The 22,463-nt window shown below is 47.2% G+C and overlaps 1 protein-coding gene and 1 long non-coding RNA gene across 2 annotated transcripts in view; both read left to right on the top strand.

Annotated features, from left to right (window-relative positions):
- LASP1 (LIM and SH3 protein 1) overlaps nucleotides 1-14,675 on the top strand; it is a 39,198-nt gene extending 24,523 nt beyond the window's left edge. The window contains exons 5-7 of the mRNA XM_032457901.1: nucleotides 8,516-8,663; nucleotides 8,939-9,042; nucleotides 11,600-14,675. Of these exons, the coding sequence (XP_032313792.1) occupies nucleotides 8,516-8,663; nucleotides 8,939-9,042; nucleotides 11,600-11,773 (426 nt within the window). The 3' untranslated portion in view covers nucleotides 11,774-14,675. The remainder of the gene's footprint in view (nucleotides 1-8,515; nucleotides 8,664-8,938; nucleotides 9,043-11,599) is intronic.
- A 1,615-nt stretch (nucleotides 14,676-16,290) lies between these two features.
- LOC116656851 lies at nucleotides 16,291-20,369 on the top strand. The gene is made up of 3 exons (XR_004311853.1): nucleotides 16,291-16,649; nucleotides 17,524-17,643; nucleotides 18,224-20,369. It is a non-coding gene; the product is annotated as an uncharacterized LOC116656851 (long non-coding RNA).
- Nucleotides 20,370-22,463: the final 2,094 nt, after the last annotated feature.

A 22,463-nucleotide genomic window follows, 5' to 3' on the forward strand; every position in this document is an offset into this window, starting at 1 on the left:
TTATAGGTGGTCCAGCCAGCAACTACCCCCTGGGCTCCACATCCCTCCCCAGCCCTCCACCGGACCTCCTCGGCGTGCGGCACTCATTCTAGAAGTTGGCTGGGCCTTGCTTAGGGAGGCTGTCAGAAGCCAGGACCCCAGCCACGCCCAAGACTCTGGCTTTGAAACTTTGACAGCAACCTACAGTCTGAAATACATTCTGTGACCCACCGAATAGGCATGCTGATTTCTTTAGAGAGAAACAGAATCAAAACTTTCCGGAAAGGGGGCTTACTACTTAAAGGGCATGCGGATATTGTCTGTTCTATTTTAGTTTGTTGAAGATGCTGGTTGCAGACTTAACTGAATGGGTTTTGCAACTAAGTTGTTGACCTGCAGCTTAAAATTCATGGCTTGAGGAAACGGAGTGCTTCCCTAGGGCTAGGATGCCTACGAGGGCTGTAATCCTGTCTCAGTTGCTTCTTTATAAACCAGGGCCTGGCCTCATACCAGAGAGCATCCCTGAGACCTCCAAAGGCTAAAGCAGGAGGTGTGGGTCTCAGCCCTCCACACAGAAAGTGGGAAGAAGGGAAAGCCTTGGGTAACAGGGCAGGGAGGCTTGGATGGCTCACAAAGCTGGAATCTTGAGTTTTCAGCTTCTGTGGCTTCAGAAAGACTATCTGTCGTGGACACGCGCTCCCTGCCTCCAACTCAACCCCCCAGCACATTCACTCATTATTTCCAGCCTGTCGATTTTAGAAGAGGAGAGACAGCAAGCCCAGTCATCCCTACCTCCCTTTCTGGAAGGCTTCCAGAATACTCCACGCCCGGCCTGTTGTACCTGCATGTCTCCCTGCCCCGCTCCCCTCAGCTAGTTATTGGAGGTGTTAATGTCTCAGGAGCCTTGGTAGCAGAACTCACTCTGGCCAAGATATCCACACCTGAGGCGATAACGATCTTATCAGTAACCACAGGGCTGCAATTAGCTGATTGTCCTCTGCTCTGAGGTGGGGGAGGTGACTTGAGCCTGACCTGCTTCTGCTTTTGCAGCGTTAGCTGGGACCTGTGAGTTGTGACCGCAGAGCTGGAAGACTCTTGGTTTTAGTGAATGCAGTTAGAGCCTGTCAACTGTGGGCCTCCAAACAGCTGTATTAGAATCACTCAAAAAGGTTGATTGAAACCGTGGGGTGGGGTGGGCATAGCTCAGTGGTAGAGCGCGTGCTTAGCATGCGCAAGATCCCAGGTTCAACCCCCAGTACCTCCATTAAAAATACATATAATAAATAAAAATTAAAAAAAAAAAGAAAATGTAGGTTCACAGGCCTCCTCCTTAGGTTGCCTGAATCAGCATCTCTGAGAGTGGTGCCCAGGAAGCAGCACTTTATTTCTAAAGTTGTTTCTGTTGCTTTTCTCTCTGTTTCACTGAGATATAATTGACATGGCACTTGTAAGTTGAAGGTGTCCAGCACAATGCTTTGCCTTACATACGTCATGAAATGATGACCGCAGTAAGTTAGTGAACCCCTATCATCTCATTTTAAAAATTGAAGAAATAAAATTTAAAAATTAATTTAAAAATTACAAAATTAAAGAAATACAAAAGAATTTTTTTTCCCCCTCAGGAACCACCATTTTAAATACATACCCTGAGTTACCTGAAGTTTGAGAACCATCACCCAAAGTCTAAAAAGGCTTCCTCAAGGATGCCAGGCCTAGCTGCATCCCAGATCCCCCAGGGAACTTTAAACCCCGCTTGGAGCCACTGTTAACTGGTCCCTCCTCCAGAAGAGTTCTGGGGAAGATGGCGTTAAGAGCCACGCCTTTTGTTTTGTATCCAAAATAGTGTTCCTGTATTTAACTTTTCCATTTTCACTTTGCAGATTAGCACCAAATGACTTTTAGCTGTTTCCAGAGGTCAAGTCATTTTGCAAAGAGCTATGCAAATTTGGCAGAGAGGGTATAGCTCAGTGGTGGACTGGGTGCTTAGCATGCACGAGGTCCTGGGTCCAGTCTCCAGTAGGTCCGTTAAACAAACAACCTAACTACCACGCTCCCCCCCCCCCCAAAAGAGCTATGAAGATGCCTCCCTGGAGAATGTGCTGGAGCATTTACCAGCCACAGCATTTTCAAAACAAATGTCTGGTCTCCCCAGGTGGTACTTAAAGGTTTTGGATGTGTGCCGTCTGTCGTCAGTCCAGCTGAGAGGTGAGATGGTGAGGTGGGAAGAGAAAGTGAGAGTGGGAGTCCCAGCTTCTGTCATAGAATGACTGGGCAGGGCCCCCTGAGCCTCTGTTTCCTCATCTGTAAAAACGAGGACCCTGGTTCCTACCTTAAAAGGCGATTGTGAGATTGTGAGGAAAATGTCAAGAATAGGGTATGACGTGTTGTCAATTATTATTCATTTAAAGGCAGACTTGTCTGCTTGCTACTTTGTAGCTAAGAACTGAATAGTTTGGCTGAAAAGTTGGGCTGCTATCTGCCATTGAGAATGTGTGGAAAATTTGGGGGCAAGGTGCTAGTAAGTTAGACATCTGTGGTGAGTAATTGTGTCTTTGTGAAAGGCATCTGAAGGGGTGAGAGGCCAGGGCCACGTGCTGTGAGCCTACATTTATCCTGACCTTTGGATTGAGGTCTGTTGGCGGTAATGGATGGAAGCCTCTAATTGCTAAGGTCCCTTTATGGGAGCCACTGCCTTCAACTAGGGAAGCTTTCATTTACCTACGTATCTACTTATATATTGATTTTTTTTTTTTTTTTGTATACAGTTTTAAGTCTTTTAACTTTTCCATTTTCTGCCAGTAGCCTACAGTAAACACCTGTGTGTGTATTCACCATGCAAATCAAGAAACAGCATGACTGCACCCCTGGCAAAGTAGTTTTCAAAGTGTTAAAAAAAAAACATAACTCAATGTCATGAGCATCTATCCTATAATTAACTTAATTATGAGGAACCAGCTGGAGAATGTGATAGGCAGAGGTGATGCTTAGTCTGTGAAGGAAAGAACTAGATACAATTAGCTACAGAACTGCTTAGTGTGCTGCCCTTAGCCTCAGAACTAGTTAATGTCCTACAGGACCATAAAACCATAAACTTTCAAGATACCCTTGCTACAGGCAGAAATCCTTTGCATTTCTTTCAGTCAGAAATAATTAGCAGCTTATATTTCTTAAGTTAGCGTCAGTCCTTTAGTCTGGAACTCCTTAGTAGTAAATAGTAAAGTCAGAGAAAATTCCACCCCCAGAGTCAGATGGCACGGAGTTGGGCGTGTTAGACAACTCTGTAGTTTAATATTTGAAAGTGTGTGCTATTTCTTTCTTTATAATTTTAATAATATGTAACTATGCATTTCTGAACACTATAGTTTTTCCTGATTTTGAACATACAGTATCTATTCTTTTGTATCGTGACTCCTTTGGGAAACTTTTTTTTTTAATTGAAGTATAGTCAGTTACAATGTGTCAATTTCTGGTGTACAGCATAATGTCCCAGCCATGCATATATATACATATATTCATTTCCATATTCTTTTTCATTAAAGGTTATTACAAGATGTTGACTATAGTTCTCTGTGCTCTACAGAAGAAAATTTTTTTAAATTTATTTTTACATATAACATTGGGTTTAAAGATTTATCTACATGTTTGCATGCAGCTGTAGTTTATTCTTTTTTGTTGTCATATAGCATTCCATGTAATGCTTATACCATATTTTATTGATTCTGGTGTTGACGGGCATCTCGATTGCTTCCATGGCTGTGGACAGCTTCATACATATCTCCTAGTGTTAATGTGGAGTGGAATTGCTGGATCTTAGAGTGTGTGTTTCTTCAACCTCACCAGATGATGCTGAACTACTTTTCAAGCAGCTGTACTGATTTACCCTCTCGCCAGCAGTGATGAGAGTTCCCATTGCTCTACATCCTTAGACCTGTTTATTTTAGCCATTTTGATTCTGTGCAGTGGTATCCCATGGTTTTAACTGGCATTTCTCTGATTATAGATTTGTATCTGTTTTAAAAACAAAATAGTATTATTCTCTAATAGGGAGCACAGCATTACATGGTGGTTGAGAACCCAGGATCTGATGTTGGGACTCACGTTCCCACCCCTTACCTACTCTCCTGAGCCTTGGTGTCCCCATCTGTAAAATGGGGATGATAATGATAACCTGTTCTTGGGCTGGCTGAGAAAAGGAAGTGAGTAGTGCAAGTCAGGGCACAACAGCAGCCCTCAACAAATGGAAACATTGTTGTAAAAAACAGACCCTGGCTGGTGAGTTGATTATTCCGTTCAAAGCCTGATGTTCCATTTTTGGCTGTGATGTGGAATCACAGGGGAACAAGTGTGGAGTCATACCTTTGTTTTCCACCACAATTGGGAGAGCAGGAGTTCAGAAAACAGAACATCAGAGAAAATGTGTTTTCTTTAGTTTTGAAATGGACCCTCAACCTATCATCCTGGAGTCTTGGCTGACAGGGCCCTGGATGAGTAGGGAGGGTTCTTGGGCCTGGGCCCCTCCACCCACATGCCCTTGGACCTTGGGCAGAGTGTGGCGTCCTTCTATGGGGCCCAAGACAGTTTTTTGGCTGGGGCTCTGTGGACCTTTCTGAGCTTATGATGACCCCTTTTCAGGGCACTTAGACGATTAGAACTTTGCTGGGCTTAGAAGAGAGATCAGCCAGGGCCTTGGCCTCTAGAAAATGTTTCTTTCCCTTCTGGATATACTAACGCCTTTTAAGGTGCCTATTTTCTTCTCAAGCCATTAGGTCGATGAGCCAAGTAATAACACCATTTCCTCATTTGCTGAGCAGAGGAGAGAGAGGAAGTGGAGAGGACTGAAATTTTATCAGGTGGGCGCAGGCAGACGGGAGCTGCAGCCTCACTCATCTTAGTCCATGATCCCCTCTGTGCTGCCTCTCCTGAGTTCAGTGCCTGTTGTGCCTGTCTCAAAGTTAGGGTGACCTTAGGATTGTCATCGCTTTTGAGAGGGAAAGGAGGTGCTATTCATATTTTTCCAGAACAGAAGACATGAGCTAGGACTCAGGGCAGATTTGGGCATGTGGTCACTCTGCCCCAGGAAAGGGCCTGTCCAGCCATGGCTTTGTCCTTGTGTCACCAGCCTCAGCCCTTACTGAATAATGAAGGTCATTTAACTTCAGAGCCTCATTTAACTTTGGTAAAACGGGAATTAAAGTGTACCTATCCAACTTACTTTTTCGAGTGGTTATTGTCAGGGCTGAGGGCTAGTATAGATGACCTATATGAGCTCAGTGTGAAGAGCTGAGCGAATGTCAAGGTTCTTACTATTAATAGTAACAGGTGGTACCTGAATCAGTGGTGAGGAAGGTTCTTTTCCATTCAGGCTGCCACTGCATTGTCCTCCTGGGTCAGCTGGCCCTAATTTTACCCACATATAGTGGCTTTTCAAGGAGCAAGATGGATTCCATCAGCCACTGTGTCTTTGAAACACACACATGTCCGTATTTGCTTTTAGCGCTGGAGTTTACTGGGTTCCTAGAGGTGGCTGGGAGCCTCAGGGCCACCTGGGAGCAGATGAGGAAACGGAGGCCCAGAGGGGAAGGGACTCTTCCAGGTTTACATGAGCAAGTGAAGGGTTCGTGGCTTCTGGGACGAGGTTTGGGAGGGATGCCACCACCCATGATGAAGGATGGAGACTTGGCTCCTTGGCACAGGAAGGAGCTGGAACCCAGACATGTCTTCTTCCTCAGAGTCACCCCTTCACCGGTGCAGACAGAGCCACACCCAGAGGAGTGGGCTATCAGCCAGTATAGCTGAGCCCCGGCATCAGAGCCCTCTGCCCCTCAGCCCACCTCCTGGCTCCCTCAGGGCCTGGCGCAGGCCTCATCCGCCTCCATGTGTGTGCTTGCCCTCCCCTGGTCAGCAGCTCCTGGGGTCAGGCCTCTTTTCATTAACAGAAAGTAAACATGGGAAGCTGACCTTTTCCCACCCCTGGACAAAAGTCGGAAGGCCAGTTGCCTTGGGAGCCTAGAGGCCTCTCCTTGTCCCCAACCCCACCCCTCGCCAGTGGATGGGGCTCACAGAGAGTGGGGCTGGGGGAGACTCACTTTTTGCCCTTGTCTTAGGAGTCTGAGATCAGGACGCTGGCCCTGTGTCTTTGAACTTCACCCCTGGGTGCTCTTCTGTGTGGGAGTTCGGGGACCTGATGGGTTGCAGTCTGACCGGGGCTGCCTCCTCCCCTTCAGTTTATTTCACCGTGTGGGTGTGAGTCCCTGCTTGGGCGGGAGGGGAGGGGGCCCTAAGTGAGACACTCTGCCTCCAGATGGGGCCCATCCTGGGCTTTGCTGTGGCCCTGCCTGTTCCTCCAACCCAGGCTGCAGTGGGAAACCATCCAACCACAGCAGAGAAGAGAGCGTTGCAGGTGTTCCCAGTTGACCACACTTGCAGACCTTTAGCCCAACAACTCCTGTATAAGCCCTCCCTGGCCAGGTGTTAGCTCTTGCCCTCCTTGAAAAGCGGATGCGAAGGAGGGGTGAGGAGACAGCAGAAAAAGTGGGAGGGGATGGCCAGTGGGGGCTGCCTGGCCTGGGGCAGCTTGATTGGGGTTTCTGGGCACAGGGTCACTCCTTCCTCTGCTCCTGGAAACAGGGCAGGCTTTGCCCTGGCTCCTTTCCCTGTCCCCTCTCCCTGACCCCATTTTCCACTGGGAGAAGCACAGGGCAGGATCCTGGTGAACAGGAAGTGAGAACCCACTTCCAGTCACGTGGTCCGAGGCCTGGCGAGAATTCAGGCCCGGGTCTGCTCGGGACAGGACCAGTTTTCTCTTGGTGTCCTGCTTTCCGAGGCTCCTCTGAGGGGTGAGGGGGAACTATTGTCATTCTCTGCCCCAATTCCTCCCCCAGCCTCCGTCCAGCCCAGTGCTCCTGGAACATTCAAACCGTGGTCCGTAGGCCTCTCCTTGGTTGCTTCCTCCTTACCAGTTTCCTCTCCAAAAGCTAAATAGACCCCCAAGGTGGGGTGTGGGCCACGTGCCACTGAGAGTGCAGAGAGAAAGCCCTAGAACTCCTGGCTCTGGTTCTTCTTCATCTCATACTTTGTTTTATTCATATTCTTGTGTGTGAGTTTTACAGTAGACATTTCGTATTTGTAAAGTGACATTTGTGTGTACTTAATAAAATAGATGCAATTTGGGAGGATTGTGCTAAAACAGATTTTACCCACAGGAATATGCAGTCAGTGTATTTGGGCAAGCAGGGGTCAGCGAGCTTTTTCTGTAAAGAGCCAGATAGTAAATATTTTAGGTTTTGGGGGTCCCAGGGCCCCTGTCGCAGCTACTCTGCATCACAGCTCTGCAGTGATGGAATGAAAGCAGCCAGAGATAATAAACAGGTAAATGAATGGTGTGACTGCACCAGTAAACTTTTATTCTGGATACCAAAATCTGAATTTCATAGGAATTTCATGTGTCACCAGTCTTATTCCTCTTAATTCTGCCCACCCCAAACATTAAAAAATGTGGAAACCATTCTTAGCTCATGGGTCGTGAGCAAACGGGCTGTGGGCCCATGCATCAGAATTTGCCAGCCTCTACTCTAAAGGGTTCTCAAACTCGAGCCTGCTTCAGACTCAGCTGGCTAGCTTTTAAAAGTGCATATTCCTAAACCCCAGTTCTGATTTTGTGGAGTCTCTGGATGGCCCTGGAACCTGCATTCTAACAAGCAGCTCAGGCCTGTTAGAATCTAGTCTGGAAACCAGATTTTAAGAACATAGCTCTGGAGGATCTCCAGGGTCCTGGTGTGTTCAGTTCAGCTAGCCCTTGCTAGGTGCTCAGTGGGACATGTGATTTCTCCAGACCTCTTTTTGCTCATTTTTGATACCTGAGAAGAGAAGGAACCCATCTTGCGGATAAGGACTTACCCTCAGGGCATTTCTTATCCCCATAGGCTGGGGTCCTCAACACAGACTCTAGAATCTCCTTGATCTTGAGTAACTCACTCTGCTTGTCAGTGCCTTAGTTTCCTTCTAGTCTGTTAAATGGTGACTGTACTGGACCCCTTTGTACATACTGCCAAGGTAAAATGAGCCCGAGATGCAGGACACCTAGCATGGTGCCTGGCACGTAGTAGGTGCTCAGTAAACAGGAAATTGACTGCTGCTATTTTATCAGCGGGAAATTTATCAGCTGCTAGTGCTGCTGTGGATTAGGGGGGAAGCAGGGCAGCCCCAGCCCCAACCACAAGCACATAAAAATGATTGCTTACATTTGTCTGGTGCTTTAGTTTACATGGCCCTTTTACACCCATCATCCCATTGCATCCTCTAGCAACCCCTGAGGGAGACACTGATGTCTCATTTTACAGAAGTGGAAACTGAGGCTTAGCAAAAGTTAAGTGCTCGTCCAAGGGCACATGACTGGTGGACCCCCGATGAGAACCCAGCTGTCTCTGCATGGAGACCTCCAGGAGTCTCTCCCATCCCAGAATCTTGAGTGGCAACGGAAGGAGAGCTTTGGTTGGTTTGCTCTGGGTCCTTCACTCAGCGCTTTCTGCTCCTACAGATAAAATACCATGAGGAGTTTGAGAAGAGCCGCATGGGTCCCAGCGGGGGTGAGGGCATGGAGCCCGAGCGCCGAGATCCCCAGGACAGCAGCTACCGGCGACCCCAGGAGCAGCAGCAGCCTCACCACATCCCGACCAGCACCCCAGGTGAGTGTGAGGGTCCCATCCCCACCGAGGGTGTGAGCACCAGGGTTAGGGCCTAAGCTGGGCTCCCGGTGCGATGGGGCACTCAGCCTCTGCTGCCAAATTCCCAACACCAGCCGGTGTGCACACCGAGACAGGAGCCTTGGGGAAGTGGGAACTGAACAAGCTTGTGGCGGGGTGGAAATACATGAATTGGGCTTCGTGGAGGAAGGGAGGGGCTCTGGGAAGGGCTGGGTTTGGCAAGACAGTTTCTGAGTCCATCTCCTGCCGTCTTCCAGTTTACCAGCAGCCCCAGCAGCAGCAGGCAGCCCAGTCCTACGGCGGCTACAAGGAGCCTGCAGCCCCGGTCTCCGTACAGCGCAGCGCCCCGGGCGGGGGCGGGGTGAGCAGCCCTGGTGGAGGTGGGACAGGGAGGCAGGCGGGCGGCCTGAGGAGGCCAGGGGTGGGTGGGCCTTCTCTAGGACATAGTTCTTGGACTCTCTTTAGAAAACCCACACAGGAGGCCTGGCTTCCTCTGACCTTTGACTCCAGCTTGGTTTCCATGTGCAGGTGACAGGGGTCTCAGCCTCTTTTAAAAAAAAAAAATTTTGTTTTTTAATGGAGGTCCAGGGGAACTGAACCCAGAACCTCGGGCATCCTAAGCATGTGCTCTACCACTGAGCTATACCCTCCTTCCAAGTCTCAGCCTCTTGAGCAGAGGGGAAGTGTGGTGAGTGGGCAGAGCCCTGGGCTGGAACTGGGGCCCTGTGGTCCGCCTGAAACTATACCTTGGGCGAGTCACATCTCCCCACCCCCGGCCCAAGTTTCCTTACTTCAGTGAATGGGGAGCATGCGAAGCACTTTTCTGCTTGGGGCCTTCCAGACTGGGCCCTGCAACCCCACTCTCCGTGAGGATGACCCTCCGTGTCCTTCAGATCCCAGCTTCCTCCTGCCTCTGAGGGGCCTCCCAAACCACCCCATGTCAAGTGGGTCTCCTCTGGCATTTCTGTCACTCCACCCCACTGGTTTCCTTCAGAACATGTTTTCCAACTGAAAACAGTTCTCTGGATTTGTCATCTCTGTCTGTGTGTGTTGTCCCCCCCACCTCGCCCCCAGACTTGACACTCTCTGTGGATAGGGCAGCGTCCCTTTGGTTCACCTACTCTTGAGCCAGGCACAGAGCAGGCACTCATCAACTTTGGTGATGAAACAAACTAGCAAACTAGGAGGTGGGGTTGAAGTTCGGTCTGTAAGTCCTGCTGCTTTACTCTGCTGACAGGTGGAGCCAAGCTCAGCTCCTCTGCTGGGTACCTTGGATTTCAGAGTAGCTCATGTAGGATGGACAAGACTCAGAGAAATAAAATAGCCTCACATAAGTGGCCTGCCAGAGCCTCAAGCTCTGGACACACAAACGAGGGACTGTCAGTGCTATCTGGGGTCTCAGGTGGGCCCAAGAGGTCACCTGAAGGATAAGGTTCCAGATAGACCAGCCAGTCTTTCAGATTCTCACTAAGCCTCTCCTGAACATGAAGGATTTGGCTCTGAATAAAAGTCTACCTTCCTGCCCTCTTGGAGCTTACATTCCAGTCAGAGAGACAAACACAAGCAATAAATAAGTAGATATATAACCAAAGGTCAGAGAGTGGCACAGGCTGTGTAGAAAATGACAGCAGAGTGAGGAGAGAAGAGAGCAGCAGAGTTTTCAGGAAAAGAGTAAGTGATGCAAGAACAGCAAGTGCAAAGGTCCTGAGGCAATAATAGTCTAGGAAAGTTCAAGGATCAGCAGGCAGGCTCAAGTGACTAGAGGGCAAGAGGGTAGGGATTAAGATCCTATCATGCAGGGATTTATAGGCCACAGGAAGGCCTTTGGGACTGGTAAGCTGTGCTGAGTAAGGGGTTTGACTTGTGCTTTTAAAAGATGGCTTCTGTGCTGAGAAGTGGCAGGAGAGGGTTGAGGGTGAAAGCAGTGAGATGAGTTAAGCGGCTGTTGCAAGATGCAGGCATAGATGTTGGTGACTTGGCCCAAGAGGAGTTGGTGATAAAAGTGAGAGATCCCTTCAGTCACTCAGAGAGGGGTGTTATTTCTTAATCCCATAGCCTTTGGGGCTGATGCAGCTGGTTTCTGCTGCTTGAAAAAAAAAGAGAGCTTGAAATTCTGTGCTAAAGAGGATAGGGGGCCTCTGAAGGATTTAAAGCCAGGGAGTAACATCATCAGGTTTGCTTTTTGGAAACTTCCCCCTAAGATCACAATGGATGAACAGTTGGAGGAGGCAGGCCAGAGGCTGGAAACAGAAGGTTTGAACAGGGGTCCTGGCGGTGGGGTGGGGCTGTGGGGGCAGATCCTGGAGGTTTCTGATGGACCCACATAGATCCCAGGGCCTGGCCTGGGGGGCCACAGAGGCTGAGCTGCCCCCCAAAGACAAGTCGATGTCAAGGGCAGTCAGGGTCAGAGGATGTTAGAATCTTGCCCACCTCCAAGATCACAGTTGGATTTCAAGTGCTTTTACTGGACATTTCCCAGAGCCGGAGCTGAAGCATGAGACCTTGGCCGAGGTAAGAAGGTGGAGCCTGATAGTTAACCTCTTGTGTCACCTGGAGGTTTTTCTCCCAGGAATTGGTCTTTGTCCTGAACTTGGGAACCAGATCATCAACAGCTTCAAAAAAAAAAAAAAAAAAAAAAATGACTGATGCTTAATACAGGCATGTCAGATTTTTAAACTCTACCTGCCATGGTGGCCATCAGACCTCACGGAACAGGGCTATTGTAACCTCAGTCCCTGTCTTGTGTGTGGCCCTTAGTAGATACATTGTTAAAGAGGGGATGCTCTCAGAAAGTGAGGCACAGGGGTGAGAAAATTTATGGCAGGGTCCAGCCTTTGGTCGTCTCCCAGTCCTGGTCCATTGCTCACCCGGACTCTGCCTGGGGTCCCCCCTGACTGACCGTGCCCCCACCCCTGCAGAAGCGGTACCGTGCTGTGTACGACTACAGTGCCGCCGACGAGGATGAGGTCTCCTTCCAGGATGGGGACACCATCGTCAATGTGCAGCAGATCGATGACGGCTGGATGTACGGGACCGTGGAGCGCACCGGCGACACGGGGATGCTGCCCGCCAACTACGTGGAGGCCATCTGAGCCCACTGGGCACCGCCCTGCCCCATCCATCTTCAGTGCATTCCACCGCATTGCATCTGTCCTGGGCGTGACCTGTCCACCCTTCAGTGTCTCTGTTTTTTAAAATCTGCGACAGCTTGTCTATTCTCCCCCTCTTCCAGCTTCTTTTGCCAACTGAAGCCTTGTTCTGCCACTTTCATGGCTCCTTCCTCCGGCAGGTTTTCCCATTGACCAACTTTGTGATTTTCTCTCTGGATGGATCAGGTGTGGGCCGCTCTTGGGAGGGGAGGGGGCGAGGCCCATGGAGCTGGTCTGGGTGGGAGACCAGTCGGCTCTAAGTCCTCTGCCTTCTCTCTTTTCTGCCCCCTCAGTCCCTCCTGTCCACCCACCCAGACATTCCAGGGCCCCAGGACTCCCAGGGGAGGGGCTCCACATATTCCCAGAAGTGGACCCCACCGCCCTTGCTCCTGGAACGGGGATGGGGGTGTGGAGAGGGTGCTGCCATTGTGCAGGGCTGCTGGCCCTCCAAGGTTCCCCTCACCACCCTCTCCCCCTCTCAAGGGCAACAGGAGAGGGTAAAGTTCCTGCTTGGGGATTCATTCACCCCCTCCCCTCACAGTTCCTTGTCACACTGTGATTTTGCTCTCCCGCCCACGCGGGCCTGGTGTGGGCCAGGAGCTCCCCAGGAAGCACGGCTTGCGTCCGGTTCTCGCCTTTCTTCAGGGACAGCTGTGGGGACGAGGAAAACGAGGTGTTCTCTCTGCAGCCCTTTTCCCTCACTCCCACCCCAGTCTCCAGGGTCCCTGGCTTGCCTCCTCGGCTGGAAGTCATGGTTCTGAAAGGTAGAATGAGGAACGCTTGGTGCTTGTTTCGCAGCACATATACTTAAAAAAAGAGGAAGGCTTGGGCCTCCCAGCCTGCACAGCCCAGCCCCTGAGATCTGGTTACCCGCCTCACCTCCCCCCTCCTCCTGGGAAGATGTCTCTGGCCTTCCATGGCCCCCCAACCCCCCAACTCCGGCCCGACACCAGGTGGACTGGACTGTGCGAAGCCACAGGCCCCTCTGTATCTCCAGGACCTCATGGGAGTGGGGGAGGAGTGCATGTCTGCAGGTGTCTGTGACAGGCTGGAGTGAGTGTAAGCACGAGAGAAGCGGGTGGGGTGCAGCCCATGTGAGGGTGCACGGAACTGCCTTCTCTGTTTTCCTCAAACCCACAATGAGAGGGGTGGCCCTGGGGGAGAGAATTCCTTATGTTTTCTTGGGAGTGAAAAATCCCACCTTTTGCTTGTGGCCCCAGATGGGGAAGCCCACCATCCCCCTTTCCAATGGGCAGGGCAGAAGTGAGAGGTGATTGCGTATTTGGGGGCTGATGTTGGGGCCTTTAGCTTGCTGGGGAGGGGATGAGGGCAAAAGTTTGTGGCTCCAGGCATACTCTTCCCCCATCTCTGTGTCCTGGGCTGCAGAGTAGGGGACCAGAGGACCCTGTGTCCCTTACACTGTGTTCTCTGCCCCCAGGCCTCCCCCTCATTTACCTAAAGCCTCGCTGAAGCAGAGAGAGAGGGTCCCAGGGCTACAAAACTGGAAGCACAGAGCCGGGATGAAAGAGGGAAAGATGGTGCTATCTCCTAGTCCCTCTTCTCGCTCGTTGGTGGGTATGATGACCTTGCCTGGCTTTAGTCATCTCTGGGCTTGCTTGTCACCCTCCTGGGTGTCCCCCTCCCATCTTCACCATGGGTCCACTCGGGCCCCACAGTTGACATCTTTGCATCCTTGTGTCCTGCAGGAGAGGGAGGGGCCCATGGGCATATTAAATAATCAAGTCCTCACTGCTTGTGAGTTGACTTGGGAATATTTACCCCAAATCAGAGGGTTGAAACCCCTGCCTGACCAATCCTTTTTCCTCCTTGGCTGCAGCCGAGGTGAGGGCAGGTGGAGTGTCTTATATTGAGCAATTAGGGGGATGAGGGAGGCAAAGAGGGAACAATTTGGGGAGCCTTAGGGCAGAGACTGGTCCATTCTGTTTCCTCTTGACCTCAAAGCACAATGTGGATTCTGGGACCAAAGGTCAGAGACACATCCTGTTGGAGAACCTGCGGTTGGGAGGGTGGTGAGAGGGCCAGAGGCGGGGCCTGGAGGAGCAAGCAGCAGCCTGTTTTCACTCAGCTTAATTTTCCTTCCAAAACAAGGCAAAACAGCCACTGGAATCTTGCTGCCAGCCCTCTGCTCCTCCCACCCTAAAAATAGGGGAACTTTTCTTACACACCCCCAGAGAGAGGAGGGACTGTCACACTGGTGCTGAGGGACCCAGGAGCTGCTAGGAGTCCTTATTCCTTTCCAGAACCATCCATCCCTAGAAGAGCACAGAATCTCAAGGACTGGGCCAAGTCTCAGTCTTTTCTTACAGTTCACAGAGGGTTTTTAGCCAGTCTAATCCCAGGAAAGAAGATGCATCAAAGCTAGAATGTGAATATAACTTTAGTGGACCAATAATAAAGTACAAGGAGCCCAATGGGGAGAAAAGTGAATTCTCTCAATATTGCTTCTGGTTTTCTTCCTCATGTCCCTCCAGGGAAAACTACTTATTGCTTAATTTCTGCCTTTTTCCCCTCACATATGCACTTTTGGGCCTTTTTTTTTTTTTTTAATAGCTGGAAAAAAATACCACCCCACAAACCTGTATTTAAACAGAAATGACCATGTGAAATTTGCCTCTGTCCGAACATTTCATCCGTGTGTGTGAAGCCGTCCGTTCATGTTTTTCTATGGGGTGGTTGTCTTTTCTTGGTCTGTTTTGGTCCCCTCCCTCGTGGGCTTTGCTTGGGATCAAATCTTTCTGGCCTGTTATGATTTTGAACATTTGACTTGGACCACAAGTGAATCTTTCTCCTGGTGACTCAAATAAAAGTATAATTTTTACCTGCAGACTTGATTATCTCTCTGGCTCTGAGGCACTGCTGTGTGTGTGTGTGTGTGTGTGTGTGTGTGTGTGGCCTGTCTGCTTGGGGGCATTGGCCCATCACCCTCCTGGGAGCCCCTCCGCCCTTCAGCGGGAGAAGGACCACTCTGGAAGCCATCATTCTGGGAGAAAGGAAACGGTGGTGTACCTGCTCTCTGATGGGGGCCTTGGCACCTACTTCCTTCTGGAGAACTCACCAACTTGCTCCTGGCTACATCCCTCTGCCCAGCTTGGTGACACGCTCAGAAGCTTCCTTGAGCCCCCATATTCTCCTCTCATTGTCCTACTTTGCTGGGTACCTGTCCCCCTCAGTAGCCAGTGCACTCATGGGGCAGGTAATGGAGCTAATTCATTTTTCCAACCCCACTGCCTGCCCAGGGCCAGGCACAGAGCTGCTCAACCAATATTTGTTGAATTAATGAAAGCTCAGCTGGGAGGACAGTTTGTGCTCTGCCTGCCCCGTAGGTGGAGCTTGGCGCATGTTTGAGGAATAAAATGACAGGGCCTGGGATAGTCGACAGTGGGGTAAGACGTGGATGACGCCATCTACAAGGTGGTCTGGCAACCCAAAGCAGCACTCAACAATGCCTTATGAATGTGATCTTCAACACATTTTTTCCCCTTTGACCTTATTAACAGCCTTGGGAGAGGAGTAGCATCTGTGTGTTGTCCATCACACAGATGGGGTTCATTGAAGCCCAGAAAGGCAGTGGTTTTGTGGAAGTTGCACAGCCAGTGGCAGGGTCTGAGCAGCCCGGTGTGATGCTCCCAGCCCCCCATGACCTTGCCACAGCAACAGTGCACCCATGCCCTTTGCCCCCCTCCCACTGGTATCTCCCATGCTCTGTTCTTTGCTGCAGGTGCCCTGGGTCTGACCTCTGACCAGAAGGCCAGGCAGCCTCCCCTTTTCTGTGGGGTTGGGAAGAGGACAATGGTAGAGAGGGAATCCAGACCTTTTTGGCCCCAACTTGGGATCAGCAATCAGCCTCAGGTGCCGTGGCTTTGGAGGGAGGGGCATTTCCTGCTTGGGGTTCAGTATGGTCTTAATTCTGGCTTCAGGATGGCAGCAGAGTGGAGAAGAGGGCTTTCCCCAAACTGAGCCTTTGTAGTCAGGGAATGACACGGCTGCCTCAGTGGGGCTGGAGCAGGCTAAGGAGTGTCTGAGGCAGCGCTGGGTGGGATAATTAAACAGTACTGACACCTGCTCCCCCACCGAAGGCTGAAGGCACAGGCTGCCTAATATTTATCCAATTGAAGGGGATGAGCCAAATCTTGCCTCCTGGAGGCCTGTCTCCTTTGTCTGCGGAGCTGCAGCCCCCTCTCCCCAGGAGGCTTCATTTACCTCCAGAGTGATTTCAGGGGCGGTCTGCTTGGGAGGGAACCAGCAAGTCCCCACTCCCTGCTCACAAGCAAGCTCTGTGCCCTGCCTCCCGGCACCAGCCAATGCCAAGAGTTTCTAGACCCCCTTCTAGAAGTGGCCTAAGTTCCTGAGGCTTAGCATGAGAAAGCAGCCCCCATCCTTCCAAGGAACTAGTCAGGCTGGAGCCAAGGATACCAGGTCTCAGAGGTGTTGCAGGGAGTTGCTGTTTTTTAAATGTAATAGGAAATAAGACTTAGAAAAAGGCATAAAAACAACAGAAGACGTAAGTGAGTACCCGCCACCCAGCTTAAACTATAAAATGTCAATTCTCCTTTCCCCTCAGAAGAAGCCACTTAAGTTTGCATTTCTACTTACCGCACAGGGATGGGCGTAACCGAGAGTTCTTTTAGTGCCCTCTCTGGGTATAACACTGCGCTGAGCTCCGAAGAGGATACAAAAGAGGACAAGGATGTGGGAGACGACCACAAAGAGATAAGGAATCATTGGAGGAGAGACCTGTGGTGTTCCCACTGTAAATGGAGCAATCTGAGCAAAATGCATCACAAACTGAGAAGTGCAGGTGGGGCTGGGTGGGGGGCGCATTTCAGACTAACATGGTGGGCCAGTCTGGGGCAAGAGAAGAATGTGGACTCCGGGGTGGGCAAGCCTAGTTTTGACTCTTGGTCTCTGCTCTTTCCAAGGAAGCGTTAGGTAAGTTCATGACCATCTCTGAGCCTCATCTATAAAAGACTTGTGGAGAAGTTGAAATGACACCATGTGTGCCATGTGTGACACAGTATAGGAATCCCATAAGTGTTAGCTCCATCCCCAGAGACGCATCTGAGACTCACTTGAGACTTTCATCCCTGTCCCTCCACAATGTGACTTTACCACATACCAATGACCCACCCAACCCCCAACCATCAGTTTCTGAGTTCATTTGCCAGGGATGTGTGAGAGGGAAAAGGAGGAGGAAAGGCGCTCAGGAGGATTCATTCCCAGGGCATCTGGATACAGATCAGATCTCCTCCTACTTCCATAACATGCAGACTCCATTTAGATACAAAGGGGTAGGATTGGGTTCCTGGGGAGAAATTGAGCCTCTTCACTTCTGCCTGGTCTAAATCGAGCAGTTCCTTGGTAACAGGCTCCAGGGTTTTGTGATTGGCTAGCTGTGGAGGGAGTGGGAGGAGGGAAGTAAAGCTGCTGATGGAGCTGCAGCATCCCTGAGTCTCAGGCCGTGGGAGGGGGAGGGGAAGAGGAGGGCTGAGCAGTGGAGGGAAGAGGGAGCCATTTCTCTCCATTGACTGCAACCTCCGTGCTCACCACTCACATTTTCCTGGAATCCAGAGGCCTCCGTGGCCAAGGGCTCCACAATGCTGGATATTTTCATCCTGATGTTCTTTGCCATTATAGGCCTGGTCATTCTGTCCTACATTATCTATCTGCTCTAGGGGCCTGCAGCTACGGCATGGAGCCTGCAGGAGAACAGCTCAGGGCGGAAGGATGAAGCTGACTGGCCGAGCATCCTGCCTGCTGACGCACCGGTGGATTTTTGCTTCTGGTCATTTCGGGTATTGATTCAAATCCAAAATTAAAAGAGATCTTGCTTTCCTAATTTTTCCCTCAGATGCATTGATGTAGCATTTCCCAGACCACTCTGAAAAGATTAGGAAATGCCAACTTCTTGCTTTGAAACCTAATTTAAAGAAACAATTTTTTAAGCGAAAAATAAAACCCACAATGTGAAGGATTTTTAGGCCGAATGGGTTGGGAGTGGTGTGCATGACGGGAGGGACTATTAGTTCCTAGTTTTTTCTTCAAGTTAGGTGCTCAAACTCCAAGTTGTCCATTTTCTCCTGGTAATTAAAGGTAAAACCCCTCTTTATATGGCAGCAGAGTGGTTTATAATTATGCCAGGATAATTGCATTAATTAATTAACTAATGACTCATTCTGACTTGAGGATGAGATAGCAAATGAAATTTACTTGGGAATGGGCTTTTGGGGGAGATGTCAATTCTTCTCCAACTGTGGGCTTGGCAGAGAGGAGGGAGGGATTCCTAACTCTTGCCTTAGTTCTTGGGCAGTATCGGGAGCTGATACTTTTGCTGCTGTTCCCATCTGAGACTTCTTGTTTCTGGGTTTCCTACAGCTCCTGGACTCCAGTCCAACAAGAGGCCTCTTATCAACAGCAGCAGTCCTGCTGCCCAGCAGACCTCTCCCAGAGCCTTCCGGATATGGTTAACCCCTGTCAAGCAAGGGGTTTTTTGAACTCAGAGGCAGAGCCACTCAGCTGGGACATCAGGAAAGCAGCATGGCTGGCAGATGCTGCATGCGTTTAAGTTGGAAGTAGAGGGTTGTCGAGAACACAGAGAGCTCCAGTGTAGGCTTGTTAAAGTTACTGTGGAGAACTGCTTAAAAATTCATTTTGATAGCCATTCCTTAGGTCTAAATGCACCTGCATATTATGCTAGAATACATTCTTTCCTTTCTCCCTCACAGGGGTTCCCTTGTAAGTTCAAAAGTCTGTTGTCTCTTCATCTATGAAGCAATCACTTTATCACTGTCTTTAAAGATTGCACAATCTGGAGTTGTGTGGTTTCCCGTGTCTCACTCTCTGGAAGGAACTTGTCATTTGAGTTTTTAGATTTTTCATATCTTCCCCACTCCATATCTCTTGTGCTCCAGCTTCTCATTTAAAGAGAGAAACAGTTACACAGTCCTCATTCTTTTTGCCTAGCTGAATTATAAATTACTGAAACAAGATGTCTTTATTTATCTTACTTGTTATTTGGGAAAAATCTCTCTCTTACACTCAAATAAATGGGTTTTTATATTGTCAAATGTTCCTTTTCTTAAACAAAAAATTTCAACATATTTCTGTTAGATGTTGAAGAAACCATTAATTTGGCAGGCCAGAATAGACTAGGGTGTTGAATCTGTGGTATCTATTCCTTTGAGTAGTCCATTGTGATAGTTCTACATTCGATTTTTCTTTCTACTTAAAAATAAACAAGGAGAAGGATTAATTTAAGAGTTTTTATTCATAACATTGTGTTCAATTTCCATGCTTTAAAAAGAAAATGGAGGCAGTATATGTCACAATTGAAATGGAAAACTTTTCTTTTAAAATTCTAGCCAAGAAAAAACAAAGTTCTAGAAGCTTGTCTTGGCAACAAATTATGTGACCTTCAATAATCCGTTTAACCTTCAGTGCTTCAGTTTATTCTGACAAATGAAGTCACTGGATGAGAAAACTGTTAATGTCCCTTTCCATTTTAAAATTCTACAATTCTGGGATGTATTATCTTTGGAAACTACATCTTTGAGAACAAAATTCCCATGGAACAAACTCTTCATATCTTACTAATAGTCTGATTTTTGCTCTCTCCAAATGACATTTTATATCAACTCAGCAGCAAAATTCTTTTTTGGCTCCCACAGCCACATTGTGAGGAGAAAATGAAAATATTTATTTACCCCAAACATATATCAGTGATAATTTGCCTAAGCTGTTTAGGGAATATTAACAAGCACAATACTACATGGTGGTACGTAACAAAAAGAGGTCATTGGACAGATACACTAATGCAAGAAGCATGGCTCTGATCATTAATATATTCAGGGATGGTCTTCAGTTGTCTGTGGAGTCCTTGACGTTACATTTCCCACTAAAACATTCCTCTGACTCTTTGGTATAACTTGTGCTTCAAATTAAAACTTTGCACTTTCAGTCAAGATAGCGGCTCTTATGTCCTTACCTAGGTAATTAGGGCAAGTGTCAGTATACTGGAGGGTTCGAGTTAATACAGTTAATTATGGGGCTATAGATCTTCATGGTACGGTCTCCAGCCGAGCTCGCTCTGAAGTCTTTAACCAGGTCAAGGCTCTTATGTCTGTATCCATACACAGTTGAAATGACTAATCAATTCAGTGAAAACAATCGGCTAATTTCAGCTACACACCAGTGATATATGCCACTGGTATTGGGCACAATATAAAGACAGAAAGATTACCCATATTTTCAGTTACTTGTGAAATATTATGGTTTTAAAAAATAAATAATTGCATTTTGGAAGAAATTTTGTGGCTTTTTGCCTACATCCATGGTATACATATGCCACTTTATAAGAGTTTCACTTTGTTCATGTCAATAAAATTTTTCTAATTTTCTCATTTAGACTATTTGTATATTCCCATCCTAAAATGCTGAAAAAGTTACCTCTGTAATATAGAGTTTTGTGTAAACTTTACAAATCTGTGTCTTAGGGCAAGCATGTCCTATAAAATGGGGGTTATACTTTGCCCACATCAATGTAGTAAAAACATCAGTTAAAAATTATAGATTACTTAGGAAAAATTTAATGTAGCATAATGCTAAGAATCACTATATTAATATCTGCTTTCTTGATAAAAGAAAACAAGAGGTTTGTGTGAGAAAATGATATATTTTATTTCAGGAGAAAGAGAGTATCTTTAGGGAACATTTTAAATAATGGAAAGATAAATGTCACTAAGTTGGAACCACCTAAAATTCACTATTCTGGGTGCTTTATATGGAGTTAAATCCATACTATCTGAGTTTGAAACTTGGCGTGACATGATTTATTAAATTTCAGAAAATTTGTTTTCATTTAAAAGACTTAAAATTAGCATTGTTCAAACTTCAAAAATCCCTTAAAAGCATCATTTTGATTTTAGAGTACTAAAAAATAGTGGGAATTTCCCTTAATAAAGTACTTAAGCATAGTTGAAGTGGAAAATTGTCTTTGTAAATTACATGCTTTGGCTCAATCACAGTTCAAATGTTTGCCAACCCTAGGATGGCCTCTTCTAAATTAGTTTTGCTCCTATCTGTTTTAAACAAGAATAAAATCAAAGTCATATATAAAGGGGGAAACAAAAAAATCCTTGACACAACTTCCATTATAAACTCAAACATGCGAAGGCAGATACATTTTAGAACTATTCAAGAGCTGCTTCATTCTTAGAAAAACACTGTAAGATCTTGCAGTCATGGGAAATTGCAGGTAATCCATAATACTTAATTACATATTTTGTTTTTTGAAACTGGTGTTAAACTATGATAATTGTAGCATTTACATTTTAGCAGCAATTGGAATATTAATTGCTTGGGAGTTTTGTCTCTGAATCGAATAGCAGAATATTATAGAATACTGTTCTGCTTAGAGATTATTGTTCAATTTAAGAGTTGTTGCTAGTAAATGAAATTATTTATACACTATAATATTAAGCATAAATATATATAAATATATAGCTAATTGCAACATTAATTAATATTAAGACATTTAGTTTTCTGATCATGGTAGAGCTATAATAAACAGCTTAAATAAAAATAAGTTCCTCCACAAGAAATCATTTAAAGGAATTACATACTCGATGATTTGCATAATGACAAACTGAACAACTTAGAAATGTTTCTAATTTTAATTTTATTAATATGAATAAATAACAAATAAAATTTAGCAAATATTAAATATTTAGGTATCAAAAACAGTTCACCATAAATACAATACTTTAGAAGTAGCAATGCATATTTTTCAGTTTTGTGCACCTTCAAGAAAGCAGTGATATCAGAATATCTATTATTATTACTATTATTATGACTGTTAATTTAAAAGCCTTTCAAGAGCTAAACCAAGTTTTTGTTTTTGGTTTTTTTAAGCCTCTAGTTACTTGAGGAATTTTCTGGAGTTATATTTGCTTTCTTAATGAAAAAAAAATATGTTCTTAGTCCCTTGGCACTTTTTTATTTAACTTAGAGAAGACTGTCCACTATAGCTATCTTGCAGATCATCTTTCCTATCTTAATGATGCCACAATAAACCAAAGAGCATTTGTCCAAAGCCTGATTTCTTACAGGTTTCAGAGCTACCTGCTAATGGAATTGGTAAAGAAGTCACATTGCTAGTAAGGAGTCCAAAAACCAAAGAGACTTCTGTAGTAGCATTGTGTTTTTACCCTTCACAATATCCATTGACATAAAAATCTGTGATCATGTAATTGAGTACCACTCACTTAAAGGGGTTAACTCTTGAGTAATTACCACACGAAGAGGCTCATGTTTACTTTTTATTGACATAAGATGGTTCCAGTTGCACCTTCTGCTGGGCACCTCATATTTGCTCTAATCTCCGAAGGTGAATAATTATCCCGGAATAAAATCTTTGTTATTAACAGAAGAACTGGAAGCACCAACTAAGCCATCAAGGGATGGGTAAAGAGTGAAATAAGCTGCCTGTGGTTCATGCTATGGAGGGCAGCCAGATAAGCAACCCCTTGAGCTTCCCGAATGCTTGACCGGCTTCCCAAGTACGGTACCATACTGCCTGCACCGTGAAGACGATAAAGTTGAGGGGTCAGAAGGGCAT

Source organism: Camelus ferus, chromosome 16 (assembly GCF_009834535.1).
Source record: "Camelus ferus isolate YT-003-E chromosome 16, BCGSAC_Cfer_1.0, whole genome shotgun sequence".
Taxonomy (NCBI): domain Eukaryota; kingdom Metazoa; phylum Chordata; class Mammalia; order Artiodactyla; family Camelidae; genus Camelus; species Camelus ferus.